This window comes from Palaemon carinicauda, chromosome 2 (assembly GCF_036898095.1).
Source record: "Palaemon carinicauda isolate YSFRI2023 chromosome 2, ASM3689809v2, whole genome shotgun sequence".
NCBI classification, from domain to species: Eukaryota; Metazoa; Arthropoda; class Malacostraca; order Decapoda; family Palaemonidae; genus Palaemon; species Palaemon carinicauda.
The window spans coordinates 29,742,512-29,764,686 of record NC_090726.1 but is presented as its reverse complement, the minus strand read 5'-3'; the positions used below and the strand labels follow the sequence as shown (position 1 = coordinate 29,764,686).

Below are 22,175 nucleotides of genomic sequence, written 5' to 3'. Positions count from 1 at the left end.
TTCAATTACATTCTTTACTACTTGACTTTTAAACAGTTTTTCGTTTTTGCACCATTCACCACCGATTATTCTGAACATCAGCATACACCATACAGTCTACATTACTATACCTCTCTTCTCTGTAATGCTGTCTTCAAAGTTTAAAGTACAATCAACTTAAAATACATAAGAAGTAAGAAATAAGAAGATATTTCAATAAAAATCATTCACTGTTCAATTAATTACTCCTGACCAAAAATAAATATGAAAATTTATATAAAAAATATTTAAATACTGACTGATGTTCATTGGTATCCCCTAACTGGTGGCCTTAACACCTGAATGTAAATTTTAAAAAGTGCTTTTGACAAAGGAAAAACCTACTTTTGGAAAGGTTCTGTATCGTCGCCAAGAACTTTCTTGTAAAAGGCTATAACAGGGAATCCAGTACAACTTCAAATACCAAAGAAATATTGTCTCCCCTGTTTTAGGGCCAGCGTTTCAACATGCAATGCATGGACTCAGTGTGACCTATCAGTTTAGGTGGTTTTGAACTTGACAAAGCACCTCTAATGCTGAAATCAAATAGCAATTGATGAAACGTCGTTACCGAAACCATCACTACAACTGGATACAATGCTGCTTGTCTACTAATTTGCACCAAACTTCCATCTTCCATACTCAAAGTGAGAATCAAATGTCCCCCTTCCCTAAATGAGGCTAGGAAACCACACAGCACATCCCTAAAAATAGGTTTTTCCTTTGCCAAACCACTTTTGGGGTTAATGTACTTTTTGGTCTCCAAGGTATAATACCAGAGCAATAACTGAGTAGACTTACATACCATAAAGGACAACTGTCTAAAACCAAGCAAAAAACTTAATTCTACGTCCATAGGAAAGAAGCAAAACTACCACGTCTGACATTTGGCTCATAACGGAAAACACCAGAGAAAAGCTGGGTACTCGTCATATTTCTATTGAAGGGCCTGGATGATGTGGCCCTTCTTCTATCCGGTTTCCCTTTGTAGGTGCCAAGAACTGCAACATGCATTTGGTATTCGGCCTGAGTACCACATGCATGTTGCAATTCTTAGATTTATTTCAGGTAGTGCCTTATAAACACTATGCCTTTCAGACTGCAAGCCTTATAAGGCACTCAACATACTTTTGAGTTACATCCAAAATCTCCCCAACCTTATGGTTTTCGGGTGAAACAATTATTAAATAGTCTTGATATAATTAGAATTAAGGTGCTTCCATTTAAGGTATCATCAATGCCTCCATTTATTGGAATTAAGAATATAACTGACTTAGAATCCAGGTGTCTTTTTATGGAACAAGTTGCAGAACATAGGGGATCAACTTTTATATATACTGATGGCTCCAAATCTGATGCTGGGGTTGGATTTCGAGTACATAGTAATGGTTTTAATTGTAGAGGTGCACTTCCTCTTACAGCTTCCATATTTACTGCCGAACTGTATGGCATACTAACCGCTATTGAGAAAATAGCGTTGGAAAAGGAAGGTAATTTTACCATTTTTAGTGATGCAAGGAGTGTCCTTCAAGCTTTAGAAGTTTTTAATTCTAGTAACCCTCTAGTTTTAAAGATTTTAGAATGGCTTTTTATTATTGGACAGAGAGGTATAATGGTTTGATTTTGTTGGGTTCCAGCACATGTAGGTGTGTCTGGGAATGAGAAGGCAGATTTACTGGTGAAGAATGCTGCATCCGAGTTGCTACCAAGAAGGTATCCCATTCCCTGTAATGATTTCCTACCTAATATCAAGAAATTGTTTTATAATAAATGGCAACAGCACTGGGATAGTCTAGACGGCTCTTTGTCGTCTCCGTATTGGTCACACTCGGTTGACACGAGTTTCTTCTAGAGGCCAACACCAACCGTATTGCACCAACTGTTTAGTACCTTTAACAGTGAGGCATTTGTTGACCGATTGCCCTAATTATAATAACTTAAGAAATAGATGTCTGTCTGAGGCTCGAGGTGAGGATGGCAGGTTCATCCTTGTCAAGATTCTTGGACATGATGTGTCCTACTATGCGAGCAGCATTTTTAGATTTATTTCAGAAGCAGGTCTTTTGAAAACTAATAAACTTCTATAATGACATTCAACTTTTATGGTTTTAATTGAATATTCTTTTATTTTCTATATAAAATAAATGATATGGGTGTCAATGACCTTAGATGTCAGGATGCCAGAAAACTTAAAATTAATCAATCTATGCTAGACCATGCCATAAAGATTTCAATATCTTGACTTAATAAGGGAGGTCATTTGAAAGGGACTTGTTAGTCTGGGTACTCTGAAATAGACTCCTTTACCTTCTGAGTACATGTATCTCTCCAGATACAATTTCAGGGTAGACACCAGACAGAGATTACCATCTACCAATTCTAAAGCTGTAATATGAAGAGGATCCCACCTCTAAAGAGAGTCTTTGATTTATGCTAAAAACTGAAGACCCGGAGTCAGGAATAATGGTGATAAACTCCTGACCTCTGAAAAGCTGCAAGCTCACTGACTCTTGCTCCGGAGGCTAAAGCTATAAAACTTCCCATCAGCAAACCCAGAGGACTCAGGTCAGGAATAAACCCCCACTGGAGCTCTTTCCTGAGCCCGATAACCCGAAAGTCCTGCCACTGCCTGATCCACCAGTCGGGACAGAAAGGGAGTGGATGGAGAGCTAAAAACTTGCAGAAATGGTAGAACCTTGAGCAGGATCACTATAGACGGAGCAGATCCAAGCCTTAACTATCGTTCGATAACAAAGGTATCCACGAAGGATGCAAGCTGCGTGAATCCAGGTGGACAGGTAACCTACCTAGTGAACGTAGGTTGGAGCCAACCCAGCAAACTGTGCATACCCCAGGGTAGCACCCACAGGATGCCTCCTAGGGAATACCGAAGTCATGTTGGAGGACCCCCCAAAGCCTGCCTCCTCTTCAGGGTGTAAATTGTCTTTCAACCTAAAAACTAAAACTTGGAAGGGGGCCCAGTCTATCATGACTCCTCTCCCAATACCCCTTACTGCCAAATCTAATGCTGCTGGGTAGATGAGATCCCTGAATTCCTTTCTTGGTAAATATTCAAAAGAAACCACAATTTTAGCGAATCCTTTCCCCATACTGAAGGAGATAATTGGTCCTTTCTCTCAAGCTTCCAGATAAACAATCCTTCTTCAGGGTGGAATAAATCCACTGTAATCAGATGGGACATTTGACATGGTCCTAAGCCCTATCTCTGGATGCAGAATAGTCATTATGATAGTAACGCTACTCGTGACAACTTAGGGTTAGTCAGATTGTCACATCCACTTTAGTTAAATTTAACCCTTATTTCATTCATCTGTAAAAGAAATAAATCTTCAATGGAAAACATTAATTATTTTAGTCCTCGGGTTTATATATAAAAGAGATAAGATTATAAATGATTAATTCCTTCCCATAACTATCAAACAGATAGTCACCCCTTCAACAAATTTAGGGTAAGAAAAAGGAGCCATAGTTTTTTCCCTATTATTATTATTATTATTACTACTAGCTAGGCTACAACCCTAGTTGGAAAAGCCAGATGCTACAAGCCCAAGGGCTCCAAAAAGGGAAAATTAGCCCAGTGAGGAAAGGAAATAAGGAAATAAATAAACGATATAAGTAATGAAAATTAAAATAAAATATTTCAAAAACATTAACAACATTAGAACAGATATTTGATATATAAACTATAAAAGGACTTAAGTAAGCCTGTTCAACATCAAAACATTTGCTGCGAGTTTGAACTTTTGAAGTTCTACTGATTCAACTACCTGATTAGGAAGATCATTCCACAACTACAAAGTAGTCGAAACCCATGATTTACCCATGCCAATAGGTAGGAAAAGGATAAAACATAATGCAAGACTTGATACACTTAAATAGGAAAAATTAAAATTTTGGATAAGGCTTCTCAATTACAAATATTAAAACCCAGACAACTAGCCCTTTCCCCTAGCTATCAAATAGATAGTCACCTTTTCGATTAATCGATGGTAAGGAAAGGGGGGTCAAAGTTCATCATGGAAGTTGGAGTGAAAGACGTCATATGCAGCAAAGAATTATATGTAAAAAAAACTTGTAATAAAAATTCATAGGGAATAAAGTTCATTACACTGGAATAGGTGATAATATACAAAACTAAAACACCTCCAGGCTGTCAAGAAAGCCTACCAGTGCAACTAATGCTGTGTGAGCTTATTGCAAAACAACTACTAAAGGTTACACTAAATTATTTCTCCATTTGGTTAATTCTATTAATGAAAATAGTGGGAAAACTAATCATAAGTTGATTCCCGTTACTTAACAGTGGACGAAGATTTCTCACTGCACAGGAGCTGATAGAACAAGTGTGTTTACATCTTAGCGACCAAGGAGAAAAGAGCAGCTTGGCTCAAGTAGCATTGTCTCCAGTAGTAGTGATGGTTCTAAGTGATGATGTGTCATTGATTGCCAGACTATTTCAGCATTGGCGGTGCTGTGTCAAGTTCAATAGCACCTGAACCTGAGGGTCTACCTTATACACACTGAGTCTGTACTTTCTATGTTGAAACACTGGCCTTGGAGCAGGGGAGATATATTTATTTGGTATTTCTTGTTGTATTGGAGTCCCTGTTCTAGCCTTCTACAGAAAAGACCACACTGAACTTTAACCCCAAAAATTCCTACGGTTCTCTCCCATCAGTGTAATTGCTGCTCTATGTAGTGCTCTCTAAACATGCTTGGTTGCACCTTAACCTTCTGAATGGTAGTATATCAAGACTACGAGAGAACTTCCTCTTAAAACTCTTTATAGTTCTTCCCACCAATAGCCTCTGCCCTCGAGATATTACCTACCTCCTAGATGGGTCTATCAGCCCATCCAGGGGGGCTCCCTGAGATGCTAGGTTTAGATTAGTCATCTTTCCTGTACACCACTGACTTCCTTGTTTTGACATATGGCATCTAACCAGACAAAGTTGAAGGGGTTTTGACTTGGCATTCACAATTTTTAATATTCCTACCTGTTCTCTCTCACTATCTATGATAGGAACAACCTGAATGAGGTTTTCAGAACTGCCATGGAACTACTGAACTGAACACTATTTCTTGTACCTTCCATATACAGTGTGGAAAGACTTCTGCAATTTTGTAGACAGCCTGAATAAGATATCAACCTCTCCCCCTCAGAATCCAAAACTGTTAACTTTACTGTACTCTTATTCAGTTTCTTTTGTCTCCTTTGATGTAAATCATTAACTTGCATTCTTAGGAGAAATAAAAAGTTTAAAGAAATCCAGTGTGATGATAACTTTGCCTACCACTGAGGTGCATGGAATGACATGATCCAAAGGGGAGGTCACCAATGAGGCACGCACTACAGGAAGCCTTTGAATCTTGGCAGCAAATTCCTATAAGATGGTAACAATTAGAACTTATTACTAATAGCGTCTACCAAAGATTGAATGTCTGTTGAGATATTGGCCAACTTTTGCTGATCGAAACAAACCTCGAAGAAGAGTGAACATTACTTGAACACTCCTCTTGGAAGTTCTGAAGGTTGTACCAAACGGGTTTTGTGTGGAGACAGCCTCAGAAAGGGTGGGTAAGGCTGTCTTTAGGTCAGGGCTTTTAACGGCCCTGAACCCGAGGCTATGTTTAGATGCAAGTACAGCTGTGAGCCCAAATTAAGCACTGACTGGGCTAGCATATTAGGGGTACTACCTAGCCCTACACTGATGAAAATGCAACACCATAATACATATCCTGAAGTAATAGTAATAATCATAGTAATCCTAAATTTGCTGATTAACAGGAAAGATATTCAGATGGAACCTATAAATTTGCAAATGAATGTCATGTCAACATGTTTCCATATTTTTACAACTTCTAAAATTTTAAAACACGAGAGAAAACTAACATAGTACTTATGAAAAGATCTTGTCATAGTCCTAAATTCATTATCAGTATAACTCACTGAAATATAGTACTCAAAACTGCAAACAGGTGGTAGCATTTGAAAAATGAGTGGGCAATGTGACAGCCAAAATGTTGTCTTCAGTTAAAGCTGAACATGGAATTGAAAGCTATATTGTGAGAGATAGAAAGCTGGGTCTAGTAAGAAAGATATCTACCATACCACAACTGCTTTGCTAATGCTAATTAGACACTTGGATTCAAAGACAGATCTTTCTACTGCATAGACAACTATGGCATGAGAAATGCAATTTTACAAAACAGGTACTCCTTAAAAACGACAAATGTTCTGTATAAAAAATATAAAATGTAGTACATGTATTTAATTCAGACTCATTGTCTCTGCGTTAATTTTCCCTAATAAGTAGATCTTTTAAGAGTACATAAATGCATTCTAACACTACCACTATAGTACATTTTATACTCACAATTGTTTCATTTTCAATCACAAGTATTTAGTGTTGAGTTTGTTAGATTGTGCATAAATAATAGTGAGGTTGTAGTTTCGCACTTTGGACGCTACACGTAATTCTGATACCTGAAAAGAATGAAACATTTTAGAAGCATAATTAGTAGTAAATTCATATACAAAATCATTGCATAAAAATGACAATTTGTCCTAAATTGTATATTCCCTAGCTATACAAACCCGTAATCATTCAATATAGGAATTCGCTTCAGTGCAGTTGAAACAGCCTTAGAGAAAGAAAACCTGGCAGTTGTGCTGATTGGTTGGCTGGCGGTAAGGGGCAGAGCTTAGCTCCACCCCCCCTCAACCGCCAGCCCACTTTCCTCATTCAAACGCTTTAGACTCAATGTGGAACATGACAGGGGTGGTAGAGGCGGGCATTTATATTAAATGATTACGGGTTTGTATAGCAAGGAAAAATAAAATTTAGGACAAATTGTCATTTGTTCCGACGCGATATACAAACCTCGTAATCATTTAATATACTGTAGGAAGACTCACTGGTTGGTGGAAGGTCTGCCTTTGCTGCTTGTGAACAGCTAACTGCCCAGATATAGACCGGGTCTCGAATGAGAGCAGAGAACTAAATCCACCTACCCCTGTCTCTCAACCCGACATGATGATGGTGGGGTCTGAGATACTGGGAGCTGGGTCACGCGATGGGTAAAAGCATCGCGCGACCTGAGAGCGTGAATGTAAGAGAAACTCGACCCTCGGGTCGCAGTGACTGGATGAACCTCCATAACCAAAAGGCAAAGGGTTTATACATCCACCGTCTTCCCTGCCTAGCAGAAGACGGGGGGAGAATGCCAGCTATTAAGACCACGCCAACATCACAATTATTTCGAAAGTACAGTACAGAAAATTAAAGAATTCTGATCTTGTGGATATTGTCACTTTCTTATATGTCCCCAAAATGGCTTCTATGGCCCAGAAAAGGACAATTATTCACATTACCTGACTCTTGATGCATCACATGACAAAAAATTGTATAAGTATTACCCCTGAACCCCTTGGGTCTCTGGACAACTTATATATTGGTGAATGGAAGACCAATGCTGAAGATTCATGTGTTGCAAAGGGATTATAATTAGCTGCAGTGCTTTGAGGGCACCTCTACATTACTCCATTTTGTAGCATAAACCTCACTGCTATGCTAACCAAAATTCAAGTTGATATGCATGCATTGCAAGCCTTTCCCAGTAATATAGCACACTTTTGGAGCAGCATTTTCACAATAAGCAGAACAGATATGAAATTAATAATTTTAAGTAAAATATTCTGTAACAAAGAAATCTACAAGGAAAATGTGCACTAATAAATACATTAGTGAAGGTGTCTACCTAAAATCTAAAATAAAAAAACCTATGAAAGAGTATTAATAATCTGCTTATAATTTCTATAAAACATCCAGAATCACACAGACAATGAATGAAAGGTCAAATTCATTATGGCAACTTTGGAGTTGGCAACAGTTAGGGTTTGAATAATGGAATATAGTAAGCAGCTATCCACGATTCTACAATCTGCCATATATGTATGGTAAGCACTGCTATTTAACTGCAATATATTTTTTAGGACTGTGTTCACACAAAAGGGTAACTTATAAATATGGGTTGTACTAAAAATAATGTAATTTAAAAGTGGGTTGAATAATAAATACATTTCAATAAATTTGCATATTTCATAACATTCAAACTTAAGTTGTGGTACTTTGTCAATCTGTGTTTGTAATAAAAAACAATTCTAATTTTTTTTTTTACTGCTATCCAAACTCTTTGGGTAGCTTCACCATAAATCTAAAACATGCATTATGCTTAAATCTGGAGCTAATATTCCCAAGCATCCCAGTGGCAGACACTAATCAGCTCCTCAAATGTTATCACCTGACTAGTGTGTCCTGAGATGTGGTCACTTCATATCAGGTACCAATAGCCTACTTGTTACTTCATTCATATTATCTAATCTTTTCCTCAGTAACACAACTAGTGATATATCATCCTAATAAGTTTTGTATTGGTGATTCTTTTTAATCAAAATAATTATAGCATCATGCCCTCTAAACTAATCTATGCTTCCTTTTCTAACTTTAACTGGTCATTCAGGCTGCAAGGATAAATAACAAGTTTTCGTAGTGTTCCCTTTGGTTGGCATGGCTCATCCAACTTTATTTTAGGGCTGAGGCTGCCTCACTCCCTTTGCATCGCCTACTTTACTCTCATTTTCACTGCATCATCAAAAAATATTTCTCAGTCCAGTATATCTCCATGGTGATAGATATGGACTACCTCTTCTGACATTTAACATTATATTACATCCTGGTGTTGCTGTTCCCCTTTCACCATACCTAATGTTCTTGCACATTTTGATCATTGAAAAATCAATCTAATGCACCATATATATTTTGCATTCATCTGTACAATTATACACACAGTTACACTGTTACCAATAACACGTGGCTACTTTCTTGAATACTTTTTTCTTTGCTACTTCTCCAGCAAGCCTATTTTTTGCTCTGCTTATGGTAAGTTCTAGTCCTTCCTTCATTCTGCTCCTTCAATTTTCAAACTATTCTGTAACAGCTTTCTGCGATTCTGTTGTTGAAAGTTAAATAATCTACATATAAAAATTCTCAAGGGCCACTCTATCTGCATGAATTTTTAGCTTCCTCCATTTCTATGATAAAAAGCAAGGTGCTCAATGAACAACAACTATCTATTTCAGATTCTTCTGCTACACTTCCCACTGACATTCCTCTATATCTTATGAATGATAAAAGTAACATCAATAGTTCTAATGAATAAATAGTTAAAGAATGAACATTATCAAGGAAAACAAAACATGATGAAAACAGCAAACAATACAAAAGAATGAGTATGGAGTACCTGTTCGTAAATTTCATAAAATTTGTGACAACAAATCATGACTAAAAGTTTTATGAGTAATATTACCTGCTCTGGTGTAATGTCCCAGCATATTAAATTACCAAGAATTTTCAGTTTATCACAAGTATCCATCAAGAGGAAAGCTGTGTCTTTATCAAATTCCAGCATTGGTGCAGCTAATGTACGTCTGGGAACGTCTATGATCAAATTCTGTAAGATAAAAAAAAATCAGGAGTTAAAAAAACAATCATGAATGCAGTTTTTGTACAAATTGAGTAATTTCTTTCTCATGACAACGTTCAAACCTTCTTCTCCATAGATAACAACTGCAATAAAATAGATGGAGACACCATGTTCAATGGTGAATGGCTTTCATAGCAATTATAATTGACTATACATACTGTATTTGAATTTACTATTTGATATATAACTAATCTTTTGAACTAAAGTACAACGGCCTCAATGGAATTAATCTATAATCCTTCTGCTATAGAAACGTACCTCAACATTCTCAGATACAGGTACTATACTTTTGGGGATCTGATTATTTGTATGAGGGTAAATAAGGTGAAACCTTCCTTATTGATTTGATGCCCATTATATTTTTAACTATCCGAAGCTTTGTCAACATTTACCCCGAAATAAAAATTTCCCATTCTCTCTCTTTGCAAAAATGGGCTACTGCACTGGGAACCACCACACCATATGGTGGATGATGGCAACAAGCTAAGCTACAACCCTAGTTAGAAAAGCAGGATGCTACAAGTCCAAGGGCTCCAAAAGGGAAAATGGCAAAGTGAGGAGAGGAAATAAACAAACTATTTATGAAATATAATAAAAAAGTATAAAATATCCTTAGTTAAGTAACAATGTTACAATAAGTCTGTCATATATAAACTATGGTGAATCATGTAAACCTGTTTAACTCAAAAATACTTGCTGCAAGTATGAACTTCTGAAATTTCACCAATTCACCTTACAGATTAGGAAGATCATTCCAAATTCTGGTCACAGCTGGAATAAAACTTCCTGAATACTGTGGTGTTGAGCTTTATGATGGAGAAGGCAAGACTGTTAGAATTAACTGCAAACCAAGTAATACGTACAAGATGGTATAGTCTGGGTAGATTTGAATGCAAAATTGATTGGAATTAAGAAAAACCTTATGCAACATGCAGTACACCCTGCTCAAGAGCTGACCACAGCAGCTCAAAGAGGGGTCTCATCTCTTGAGGGGAGCCAAAATGTCAATCAACTGTTATCATTTCCCCTTTGATTGGCTGCGTGGAAAACTCCCCAAGATCATTAAACTTCCTTATCAGGGCCAGGACCTCGATGAAGGTGGACTCTATCTCGGGATTTTTAGTTTCCGCTGGCAACGGACCTGAATCAGGAGCCAAAGGGTGGATTACAACCCAAGAACCTTCCCCTCACAAGGAAAAAGGACTTAACAGGAACCTTTCCAAGTTACTCATTTCTTTTGCAGTATGCTAGGATGGGACAGAGAAAGGAACTGGGCTAGTACTCAGCAACAGAAGAAGAAATCAAAGATCAGGAATCAAAGGTTGAGGCACCTTTTTCCCTCTTTCACTCTGAGGCTGAAGAGGCACTATGAGTCTTGGTCTCCACAGAGCAGGCGGGAGAGAGTGACACTAAAGTGACCAAAAGAGCATTTGAAGAGTGACTATCCTTAGAGGACAGGCACTAACGATAACTATGTCTGTGAAAGGTAGAATCTCTGTGCCTCAAAGACCAATAAGAACTTTCCCTTCATGTAGGGGGATCACTAGTATTGCCCCACTCCCAAGGAGAAATCTCGTGACTGAGATTGATCTGATTTTCACTTGTTGAACAATATTGATGGTCTGATTGGAGATGTGATGTCTTACGTTGACTGATAGGAATAGGAGACCAAACCTCAAATCCTTAGTGACAATCATGCCTATGGAGGGGATCATGCACGTGGCGATGATTGTGTACGCGGAGGCAATCGTGCTCGGGGATGTGAACATGCGTGTTGAGGTGTTTGTGCACGTGGAAGTGTTTATGTGTATAGAGATTGTGTGTGTGGTGATTGTGCAAGTTATTATTATTATTATTATTATTTGCTAAGCTACAACCCTAGTTGGTAAAGCAGGATACTATAAGTCCAGGGGCTCCAACAGGGAAAATAGCCCAGTGAGGAAAGGAAAAAAGGAAAAATAAAATATTTTAAGAAGAGTAACAACATTAAAATAAATAACTCCTATATAAACTTTAACAAAACAAGAGGAGGAGAAATTAGATAGAATAGTGTGCCTGAGTGTACCCCTAAAGCAAGAGAACTATAACTCAAAACAGTGGAAGACCATGGTAAAGAGGCTATGGCACTACCCAAGACTAGAGAAAAAGGTTTTATTTTGGTCTCCTTCTCCTAGAAGAGCTGCTTACCATAGCTAGAGTCTCTTCTAACCTTAGCAAGAGGAAAGTGGCCACTGAACAATTACAGTGCAGTAGCCCCTTGGGTAAAGAAGAATTGTTTGGTAATTTCAGTGTTGTCAGGTGTATGAGGTCAGAGGAGAATATGTAAAGAATAGGACAGACTATTCGGTGTCTGTGTAGGTAAAGGGAAAATGAATCATAACCATAGAGAAGGATTCAATGTAGTACTGTCTGGCCAATCTAAAGATGTCATAACTCTTTAGTGATAGTATCTCAACGGGTGGCTGGTGCCCTGGCCAACCTACTACCTACTAAGTGGTGATCGTAAAGGTCTAAGTGATCATAGGTCTCGTTCATGAAGGTTGTCTCGTGGAGAAGGTGTACAAGGTGATGTTTGTTTGTTTGTGGGAGTCAATAAAGCATCCAGAGAGCAAGGCTCTACATCATGAACAAGCAGAGTTGATATGCCAAGACAAAGGCAAGGGAATATAAGTGGAGGCAGGGGATCAGGAGAGAACATGTTTCCTATCCTTCTTCACTGAAAACAAGGATTTCCCGGCTGATGGTGATCCCTCTGCAGCAGGAAAGGGCACATCAAGGGGCACCACATCACAACTCTCCTGTGCAGGTTGAACAGCCTATAAGGAAGAAGCAGGAAGGGAAGACTTCTGGGTCCTAGCAGTAACTAGAATCTCCAGAAACTTCCTGAGCACTGAGCATGTTCCTTCTGAGGAATCAGCCATAGAAGTACAGTATAAGGAGACACAGGGTTTTGCACCCAAAGCTGGGAAGAATGAGCTAAAAGTTTCTTTGGTATCAGCTTGGGCAGTGCCAAGTCAGATGCTGATAAATCCCTTTTCGACTTCTTCCTCTTCTTTGAGCACTGAGGCACTGCACAGGAGGCCACTCCTTACACTCATTGCAGTGGATGACTGCAAGCAGTCATGCCCCTGGCAGAAGCTACTCTGTTGGTGAGGGTCAACGTCAGTCTTACTTATGTACCAGCCACATCTACAGCCAGGCTTTCCACGGCAAAGCCACATCTACAGCCAGACACCAAGGCAAAGCCACATCCACAGCCAGGCTTACCAAGGCAAAGCCACATGTAGTTAGGTTTACTAAGACAAAGCCACATCCACAGCCAGGCTTACCATGGCAAAGCCACATCTACAGCCAGGCTTCCCAAGGCAAAGCCACATCCACAGACAGGCTTCCCAAGGCAAAGCTACATCTACAACCAGATTTACGAAGGCAAAGCCACATCCACAGCCAGGCTTACTAAGGCAAAGCCATATCCAGTCAGGTTTACCAAGGCAAAGACACATCAAAAGCCAGGCTTACCAAGGCAAAGCCACATCCACAGCCAGGCTTACCAAGGAAAAGTCACATCTACAGCCATGCTTATCAAGGCAAAGCCATGTCTGCCCAATCTACAGCAAGATAACTAAACACTGAAAAGAAAAAGCAGACAAAGCGTTAAGCGAGGTTTACACGGGCGAGCAGCTCGTCGAGCCTGGCTCGACAACCCTGTGTTTGAATAAATGTTCGAGCGTGTAAACGGGCTATTTGGTTGTCGAGCGCGCTCGTCGAGCGGCTCGATGAAAGTCAGGCTCATCTTGACTTTTGTGGGCGGAGCTACATTGTTTGACGAGCGGTGTGAACGTCTGAACGGGTGTCGAGCATCGAACCTCAGTTGTTATTCAAACCTGCTAGAGGAAACATCACCAAAGAAATGCATAATTGCTGCCATTAATGAAAGTAAGAATGAGAAGGAAGTCGTACTTAATTTCATACATGCATATCGAGCTCATCCAGCTTTATGGAAAGTTAAATCAAAAGATTATTCCAATAAAGTACCGAAACAAAGGAATAGCGGACACTCAGTCTTTCATGTGGAGTTATGGCCTTCCTCATAGTAATGAAAGGGCTGACACGATTCGGTAGATCAATGTACGTGTCTTCATCCATACGCAAATAATTGCGCCAGCCATCAGGCTCTAATTTTAAAGCAACAAGCAAGTTGGTATATGAAAATTTCTCTCTTTTGATCTTTTTTTTTTCCTTCTTAGTACCACTGCTAAAGCAATGGCTATCAAATCGTCCTGGTCGAGAGACATGTTGACGTTGTTTTAGCACGAAGCACACTGAGGCTCGATGTAGTCTGAAAGCTCTTCGAGCCGTTCTACAAGTAGGTTCGACAACCGGGCTCGAAGAGCTGCTCGGCCGTGTAAAATGGAGTTTTTATGATAAAACAAAGTTTTGTGAATACTTACCTGGCAGTTATATATACATAGCTAATTATCTCTATTTCGGCAGAATTTTTCTAAAACTAGGCAACCGCCTTGTGGTGGTTGGGTGGTAACACCCGTTAAAGGGTGGTAGGAGGAATCATTCCCGTTTTCTGTTCTTCAGTTCATCTATGCCCGACCTGTCTCCTGAGGGGAGGTGGGTGGGCCTTCGAATGTATATATAACTGCCAGGTAAGTATTCACAAAACTTTGTTTTATCATAAAAACTCCATTTTTATGAATAGAACTTACCTGGCAGTTATATATACATAGCTGATTAACACACTTGGAGGAGGGTGATAGACAGTAACATCGTTGGGGAAACAACCAAAAAAGTTGTAGGATAAATAAACACCTTGATTCCTTACCTGCTAAGGTAGCTGACTTCAAAGGTTCCTGCCTCTTGAGTCGCTTTCCCTTAGGAGTGTCAGCCAGGATGTGACCTGCAGTGCTGAAAAACACTCAATCGAGTCTGTCAACGGGGTGAGACCAACAATCTGACTAGACTTCAGGACTACCTATTGCCCAAAATAAAAAACCGCAACTTTACCAAACCAACCACCTAACATTTGCAAAATAGATAAAAATTAACTAACTAGACTGAGGTGACTGTACACAAGTCGAAGTCCTCAGACAACCAATAAAAAATACACCAACCTATGTACAAGTAAACAAAACTAAGGTTGAGGGGAGGTAGTAACTCCTTTGCCTAATACAGAAGCCGTAGCTACGTATGGTCCCAAGGTATAACATTTCTCATAATCCACCCTCACCTCTCTGAGGTAATGAGAGGCGAACACAGAGTTGCTCCTCCAGAATGTCACATCCATAATTTGACGGAGCGACATGTTCTTGCGGTAAGCAAGCGAGGTTGCAATGGCCCTCACTTCGTGAGCTTGCACTTTTAAAAGTCCGAAGTGTTCCTCCTCACACAAGAGATGCGCTTCTCTTATCACTTCCCTCAGGAAAAAGGACAAAGCGTTCTTGGAAAGGGGCTTTTGAGGATCTTTCACAGAACACCACAGGGAGCTAGAAGAGCCTCTCACACTTTTTGTGCGAGACAAGTAGGTCTTGAGGGCTCGTACTGGACAGAGCAGCCTCTCTTGCTCTTGACCCACTAGGTTGGTCAAGTTAGGAACCTCAAAGGTCCTCGGCCAGGGCTTAGAAGGGTTCTCGTTCTTAGCGAGAAAGTCTAATCTCAAGGCACAAACTGCCCCATTCAGATTGAAGCCTACCTGTTTTTCAATTGCATGGACTTCACTAACTCTTTTAGCTGTTGCTAAGGCCAAAAGAAAGAGGGTCTTCTTGGTAACCTCCCTAAGGGGAGCCTGTGAGATGGGCTCAAATCTCTTGGTGCACAGAAATTTAAGAACCACATCAAGGTTCCAAGAAGGGGGCTTTAACTGGGTCTGCTTGGTCGTCTCAAAAGACTTCAAGAGGTCATGTAAGTCCTTATCGCGAGACAAGTCCAAGCCTCTATGCCGACAGACGGAAGAGAGCATACTTTTGTACCCTTTGATAGTGGACACAGCTAGCTTAGCGTCCTGTCTGAGGTACAACAAGAAATCCGCAATCTGGCTCACAGAGGTAGTGGATGAGGAAATCTTGTGCTTCCTACACCAAGCCCTAAAAGTCTCCCACTTGGACTGGTAGACCCTCTGCGAAGAGACCCTCCTCGCTCTGGCGATAGCTTTCGCAGCTTGCGCTGAAAAGCCTCTCGATCTGACGAGCTTCTCGATAGTCTGAAGGCAGTCAGATTGAGAGCGAGGGGGTTTTGATGATATCTCTCGAAGTGGGGTTGTCTGAGCAGATTTGGACTTGCAGGGAGGCTTCTTGGAAAGTCCATCAACAAGTCCACCACCTCCGTGAACCATTCCCTCATCGGCCAGAACGGAGCTATCAGGATCATCCGTCCCGAATCGAGGAGGGCGAATTTCCTGACTACCAGATTGATGATCTTGAACGGGGGAAAAGCATAAGTGTCCATCCCCGTCCAATCCATCAAAAAGGCGTCTACTGCTATTGCCTCTCTGTCCGGAACTAGGGAGCAATAGATGGGGATCCTCTTGGATAAATTGGAGGCGAAAAGATCGATGAGGGGTCTCCCCCACAGCCTCCAGAGACTCTGACAGACCTGTTGGTTGAGGGTCCATTCTGTGGGAAGGACCTGCCCTTTCCTGCTGAGCATGTCCGCCCTCACATTCTTCTGTCCCTGAACAAACCTCGTCAGCAGGCTTATCCTGTTCTCCTTCGCCCAAAGAAGGAGCTCTCTTGCTGTCTCGAAGAGAGACAGAGAGTGAGTCCCTCCTTGCTCCCTGATGTAAGCAAGAGCTGTGGTGTTGTCTGAGTTGACCTCCACAATCTTCCCCGACACCAAGTCCTTGAAGGCCTTTAGCCCCAGAAAAATGGCCATCAGCTCCTTGTTGTTGATGTGCCATCCCAGCTGAATTCCTTCCCAATAGCCTGAGACCTCCTTGCTTCCTAGTGTTGCCCCCCAGCTTGACTCTGATGCGTCTGAAAACAACACTAGGTCTGGGTTCTTCTTGTGTAAGGAGATCCCTTCCTCTAACAAGGTTGGGTCCAGCCACCACTTCAGAAGAGTCTTGACTTCTATTGGAATGGGGAAGGAAAAGGAGTCTTCCTGCATCTTTCTGTTCCATGTCTTCGAAAGAAAGTGCTGAAGAGGCCTTAGGTGGAGTCTCCCCAGAGAGACAAACAGTTCGAGGGAGGATAGAGTCCCCAGCAAACTCATCCACTCCTTCGCTGTGCATCTCTTCTTGTCCAGGAAAGTTCTGACTTTTACGAGACACTTGGTCTGTCTTTCCTGAGAGGGAGAAGCCCGAAAAAGAACTGAATTCAGAACTATCCCCAAATAGAGAATAGTCTGATTCGGTCTGATCTGAGACTTCTCCCTGTTGATGACCAGGCCTAGATCTTGAGCCATCATAAAAGTCTTCCGTAAATCCTCCAGACATTTCTCCCTCGATCGTGAACGAATCAGCCAATCGTCCAGATAGAAGGATATCCTTATCCCCTCCTGATGCAGCCAACCTGACACATTCGCCATTACCCTGGTGAAGACTTGAGGAGCCGTGCTGAGACCGAAGCAAAGAGCTCTGAATTGGAAGCACTTGCCCTCCATTACAAACCTCAGGTACTTCCTCGAAGTCGGATGGATGGGGACATGGAAATATGCGTCCTGCAAGTCGAGGGACACCATCCAGTCCCCTGGACGTACTGACGCCAGCACCGACTGAGTCGTCTCCATGGAGAACTTTGTCTTCTCCACAAATACGTTGAGAGCGCTGACATCCAGGACGGGTCTCCATCCGCCCGAGTTCTTGGGGACCAGAAACAGGCGATTGTAAAAGCCTGGGGAGACTAGATCCCGAACCGGTTCTATCGCCCCCTTGTCTAGCATTTGGTTGACAAGGTCTACTAGGGCCTTCTGTTTCCCAGGATCTGAGTACCGGGCTACTAAGGCCAGCGGAGCATCTGCGAGAGGAGGTTTTTTCAGAAAGGGGATCTTGTATCCTTCCTTGATGACTGAGAGGGACCAGGTGTCCGCCCCTCTCCTCTTCCAAGACTGCCAAAAACCTGACAGTCTTGCGCCTACTGTCTGGAGAAGACGAACTTCATTTTCTGGAGCGAGGTCTGAAAGAACCCCTGGTAGATCTTGGTCCTGAATCTTGCCTTCTCCCTCTAAAATCTGATCTTGAAGTAGTCCTGCCCCCCTCTCTCAACATCTCGGTATCGTTGTGGCGTCGTGAACGAGAGGCGGTATCGTCGTGGCGTCGAGAACTAGGGTCGGTATCGTCGTGGCGTCGTGAACGAGAGGAGGTATCGTCGTGGCGAAGCGAACGAGAGGAGGTATCGTCGTGGCGAAGCGAACGAGAGGAGGTATCGTCGTGTCGAAGCGAACGGGAGGCGGTATCGTCTTGGTATCGAGAACGAGAAGCAGCGTCGTTCGATAAGGTATCGTCCCGGTATCGAGAACGAGAAGAAGAAGGAGAGGCTGCAAAGGGCTTACGAGCAGAACGAGATAAAAGGTCTTGGGTGGCTTTTTGGGCCAGAGAACGCGTAATGTCATTAACCAGGGACTCGGGAAAAAGATGTTGAGAGAGGGGGGCGTAAAGAAGCTCAGACTTTTGAGCATTGGTAACAGACCTAGAAGCAAAAGAGCAAAGCAGAGCTCTCTTCTTTAGGACCCCAGCTGAGAACAGAGCAGCCAACTCATTCGCCCCATCTCTGAGGGCCTTATCCATACAGGACATAATGCTGGTAAGGTCCCTAGATCCTTCCATCTGTTCAGTTTTCCTTGCGAGAGTCCCAAGCGACCAGTCTAGGAAACTAAAAACCTCAAAGGCTCTAAAAATACCTTTGACGAGATGATCCAGCTCCGACATCGACCACATGACCTTGGCTGAGTTGAGAGCATGCCTTCTAGCAGAGTCCACTAAACCAGAGAAGTCACCCTTGGAGGAGGAAGGCACTCCCAGACCCAAAGGTTCTCCAGTTGCATACCACATACCCGCTCTTGAAGCAAGACGAGCTGGTGGAAACGAGAAGGAAGTCTTAACTGTTTGTCTCCGCTCCATCATCCAGTCATCAATCTTCGTGAGAGCCTTCTTTGCGGAGATAGACAGCTTCATCTTGATGAAGGCCGACTGTTTCTTGGCCTTCTTTCTGTTAAATTGGGACTGAGGAGATTGAGGGGCAGCAGGTTGGAATTCCTCTCCAAAAAGTTCAAGAAGGGAGCGAGAGAGAACTTTGTAATCTCCCACAGCGTCGGCAGGATTATCATCGTCATCAGAAACATCCTCGAGGTCCTGATCCACATCTGCAATATCCTTCGAAAGAGAAGGATCCTTAGAACCCGACAAGGGCAAATCAAAGGCATCATCCTGCAAAAGACGGGTTGCATCCTGGAGTACCGCGCTAGAAGAATCCTTGGGACGAGAGGCAGTATCGTCCCGAAGAGGCAGGGTGGTATCGCCCTGGGACCGAGAACGAGAGGCAGAGTCGTTCTGTCGTCGAGAGCGAGAGGCGGTATCGTCGTGGCGGCGAGAATGAGAGGCGGTATCGTCGTGGCGGCGAGAATGAGAGGCGGTATCGTCGTGGCGTCGTGAACGAGAGGCGGTATCGTCGTGGCGTCGAGAACTAGGGTCGGTATCGTCGTGGCGTCGTGAACGAGAGGAGGTATCGTCGTGGCGAAGCGAACGAGAGGAGGTATCGTCGTGGCGAAGCGAACGAGAGGAGGTATCGTCGTGTCGAAGCGAACGGGAGGCGGTATCGTCTTGGTATCGAGAACGAGAAGCAGCGTCGTTCGATAAGGTATCGTCCCGGTATCGAGAACGAGAAAACGTATCGCCCTGGTATCGCGAAGAAGTATCGCCTGGCGAAAGCACACATTCCTCATCCAGGCGTAGAGAGGGAGAAGTTTTCTTTAAAGAAGAACTCCGTTCTCTCTTAGAAGCAGACTTCTTAATCGGCAACGAGTCGTCTTTACGTCTGTCAGACTGGGCGTGAGGGCGGCTAAAGGCTTGTACTAAAGTCAAAAGTTGTTCCTGCATGACAGACATAAAGGATTTAGCAACATCAGCTGGGTCTTGCGGACCCGAAGGGGGGGCTGACGAATAACACTCGTATCTTCGGCAGCAGGCTTCGTCCTTTTCACAGGCACGGAGTCGAAATCATCCTCCGACGGACAAGGTTCATAACTGCTAGAACCGGGAGAGAAAGAACGAGACCGTTCGTCGCGGTTCCATCTCCTCTTAGTAGGTCTTGAAGCTTCATACTTCCATTTACGTCTGGACGAATTCGGAGAAGAAAACAACACATCCGACACGTCTTTCCCGTGACGGTCAAGAGCAGCCTGGGAATCGACAACAGGACTGTCTGAGACGACGGCTGACCGAGGGTACGTACCTCTCACCCCCTTTCGGTCATCGACGTACCTTCTCCCTTGGTCCTGGGAGCTTGGTAGAGGTCTAGGCCTAGGGGTATGACAGATTCGGTCAGTCGCCACCTCCACAGCACTAACACAAGCACTTTCACTTTCCTTACCTTTAAAGGCCTCCAGTTGCTCTTTAATGGCCTTCAACTCGGCCGCCAGGCTAGCGTACCGAGGGTCATCCATAGGTACGGAACCTGTAGGAGGTGCAGGAGTTACTACCTCAAGGGAAGGATCAACTTCCAAAGAGGAATCAATAATAGGATCAATAGATAAATCTACGCTAAGTTCGTCTTCCTTACCACTAACAGACTTAGACTTAGACCTAGAAGCTCTCCTAACTCTATCGAGCTCTAGCTTACGCACATAGCGCTTCATAATTAACCAATCTTTCTCATCCAAAACCTTAAATTCCCCACACCTATTATCAAGGGCACAAACAAAACCCCTACAATGAGAACAAACAGTGTGAGGATCAACCGCCATTTTCGGTAGTCTCACCTTACATTCCTCATTCGCACAGATACGGTAATGACTCTTTTCACTCATAATGAAAAACAGCAAAAAAAAGCTAAGAGAAAACAAAATACAACGATCGCCAAAACCCCAAATCAGAGTACTTCACCAAAAAAGCAGACTGGTACACCGAGCAGGGAAAGCGAAGAAAAACTCTTAATGACGGACCAACGTGTTGTCGATCCGGCCAGCAGAGATGAACTGAAGAACAGAAAACGGGAATGATTCCTCCTACCACCCTTTAACGGGTGTTACCACCCAACCACCACAAGGCGGTTGCCTAGTTTTAGAAAAATTCTGCCGAAATAGAGATAATTAGCTATGTATATATAACTGCCAGGTAAGTTCTATTCATAAAACCCGCCTTTAAACAGCTGAAGAAAGATGCTGGGAGGCACATCAGGCACATCGGTACACCACCGTTGCCGAAGTCAAAGTAAGGGTAGCTCCACCTGCTGAGTGAACAGGGCTTACTCGTTCCCCAACAAACAACTATGTTTACCTCATTCAAAAGCTTAATGATCATTCCACCTTTGGTGAAGTCACCCTCTGGGGATTCAATGAGGCACTTTGGCGTTATCCGTTCTTTTAACCCTAAGAGCTTTGTTTTGCTTTCTAATGCAATTTTCACTTTAATCTACATTCCTTTGTTAGTTCCGCTACAAAATGTAAACATAAGTAGGTTGACACATGATATCATTGCTCATTAGAAAAAAGTTTGCCTTTGGCCAAAAGTTATGAGCTTGACCGATTTTGTCAACGGCTGTGATCACCAGAGGGTTTAAGGTTGAAGGTTTGTATGATGTGTAAGAACAAGCCCAACTATGCAGATGGCTTGAATATGGGGAAGATTATATAAAAACTTAAGGATTTTTGGACAAATATTGTGTCCAAAGCTTGAAAATATACAGATAAAAAATACTGAGATTGTTATTTTAAATTAGTGTAATGACCACAGAGTCACATTCCTTAACTTCCACAGGTTTTACCTGATGGAATAAATAGGATAAAATTATGTAGCAGAGGTTGAAGGAATTCTTCGCATGACTCACACTGCAAACTGTTACCCACTACAACCAGGATTAAAAGGGATAAGGACCAGTTCGATAATAAGCTGTACAGTAATGCCTTGTTATTCACAGATCCCTTATCTGCTGGTCTACTTATGCATGATTCACAAAGAAAAAGAGAGAAAGAATTACTTACCCTCAGATGAGAGAGGGGATTCATTTGCACTAGAGAATTGATGAAGTTGTGATGAAACTCTGGCGAGCGTACCATTAAATAAAGCTCTTGAAGCTTCCACGATTTTCCTACTAAGAATTCAACAAAAGCACATGCTGCAAGATTCATTACCAGTTCATCATCTCCAAGTCTCAAATGTAACATCTGCAAAAAAAAATTTAGATTTAGGTTTAAGAAAAAATTAAGAGGTAATCATCAGCAATCTTACAATTCATGGTAATAATTGTTTCCAAACATGCTAATCCTGAAGGCTTTAGGATGGAAGAATTCATATAAGGGTTACATAGGCAGCATACATAACATAAATGAGGGTCTTCAGCTGGAAGGGAGCTACTCAATACATTCCAAAATGTAATTGGATTTGATATGGCAAGAATAATGATTTGGGAGCTGAGCCACTTTGATATAAG

The 22,175-nt window shown here is 42.1% G+C and overlaps 1 protein-coding gene across 3 annotated transcripts in view; it reads right to left on the bottom strand.

The window, feature by feature from the left end:
- The window catches only part of LOC137623379 (uncharacterized), a 130,507-nt gene that overhangs the window by 5,595 nt on the left and 102,737 nt on the right, over positions 1 to 22,175 (bottom strand). For 2 of the 3 annotated variants that reach the window (XM_068354219.1, XM_068354213.1), the window contains exons 5-7: positions 21,727 to 21,909; positions 9,409 to 9,552; positions 5,419 to 6,526 (exon numbers count right to left, since the gene is read on the bottom strand). In XM_068354219.1, the coding sequence (XP_068210320.1) occupies positions 6,434 to 6,526; positions 9,409 to 9,552; positions 21,727 to 21,909 (420 nt within the window). In that variant the 3' untranslated portion in view covers positions 5,419 to 6,433. Of the gene's footprint in view, positions 1 to 5,418; positions 6,527 to 9,408; positions 9,553 to 21,726; positions 21,910 to 22,175 lie in introns of those variants that run through there. The other variant, XM_068354216.1, reaches the window with a different exon arrangement.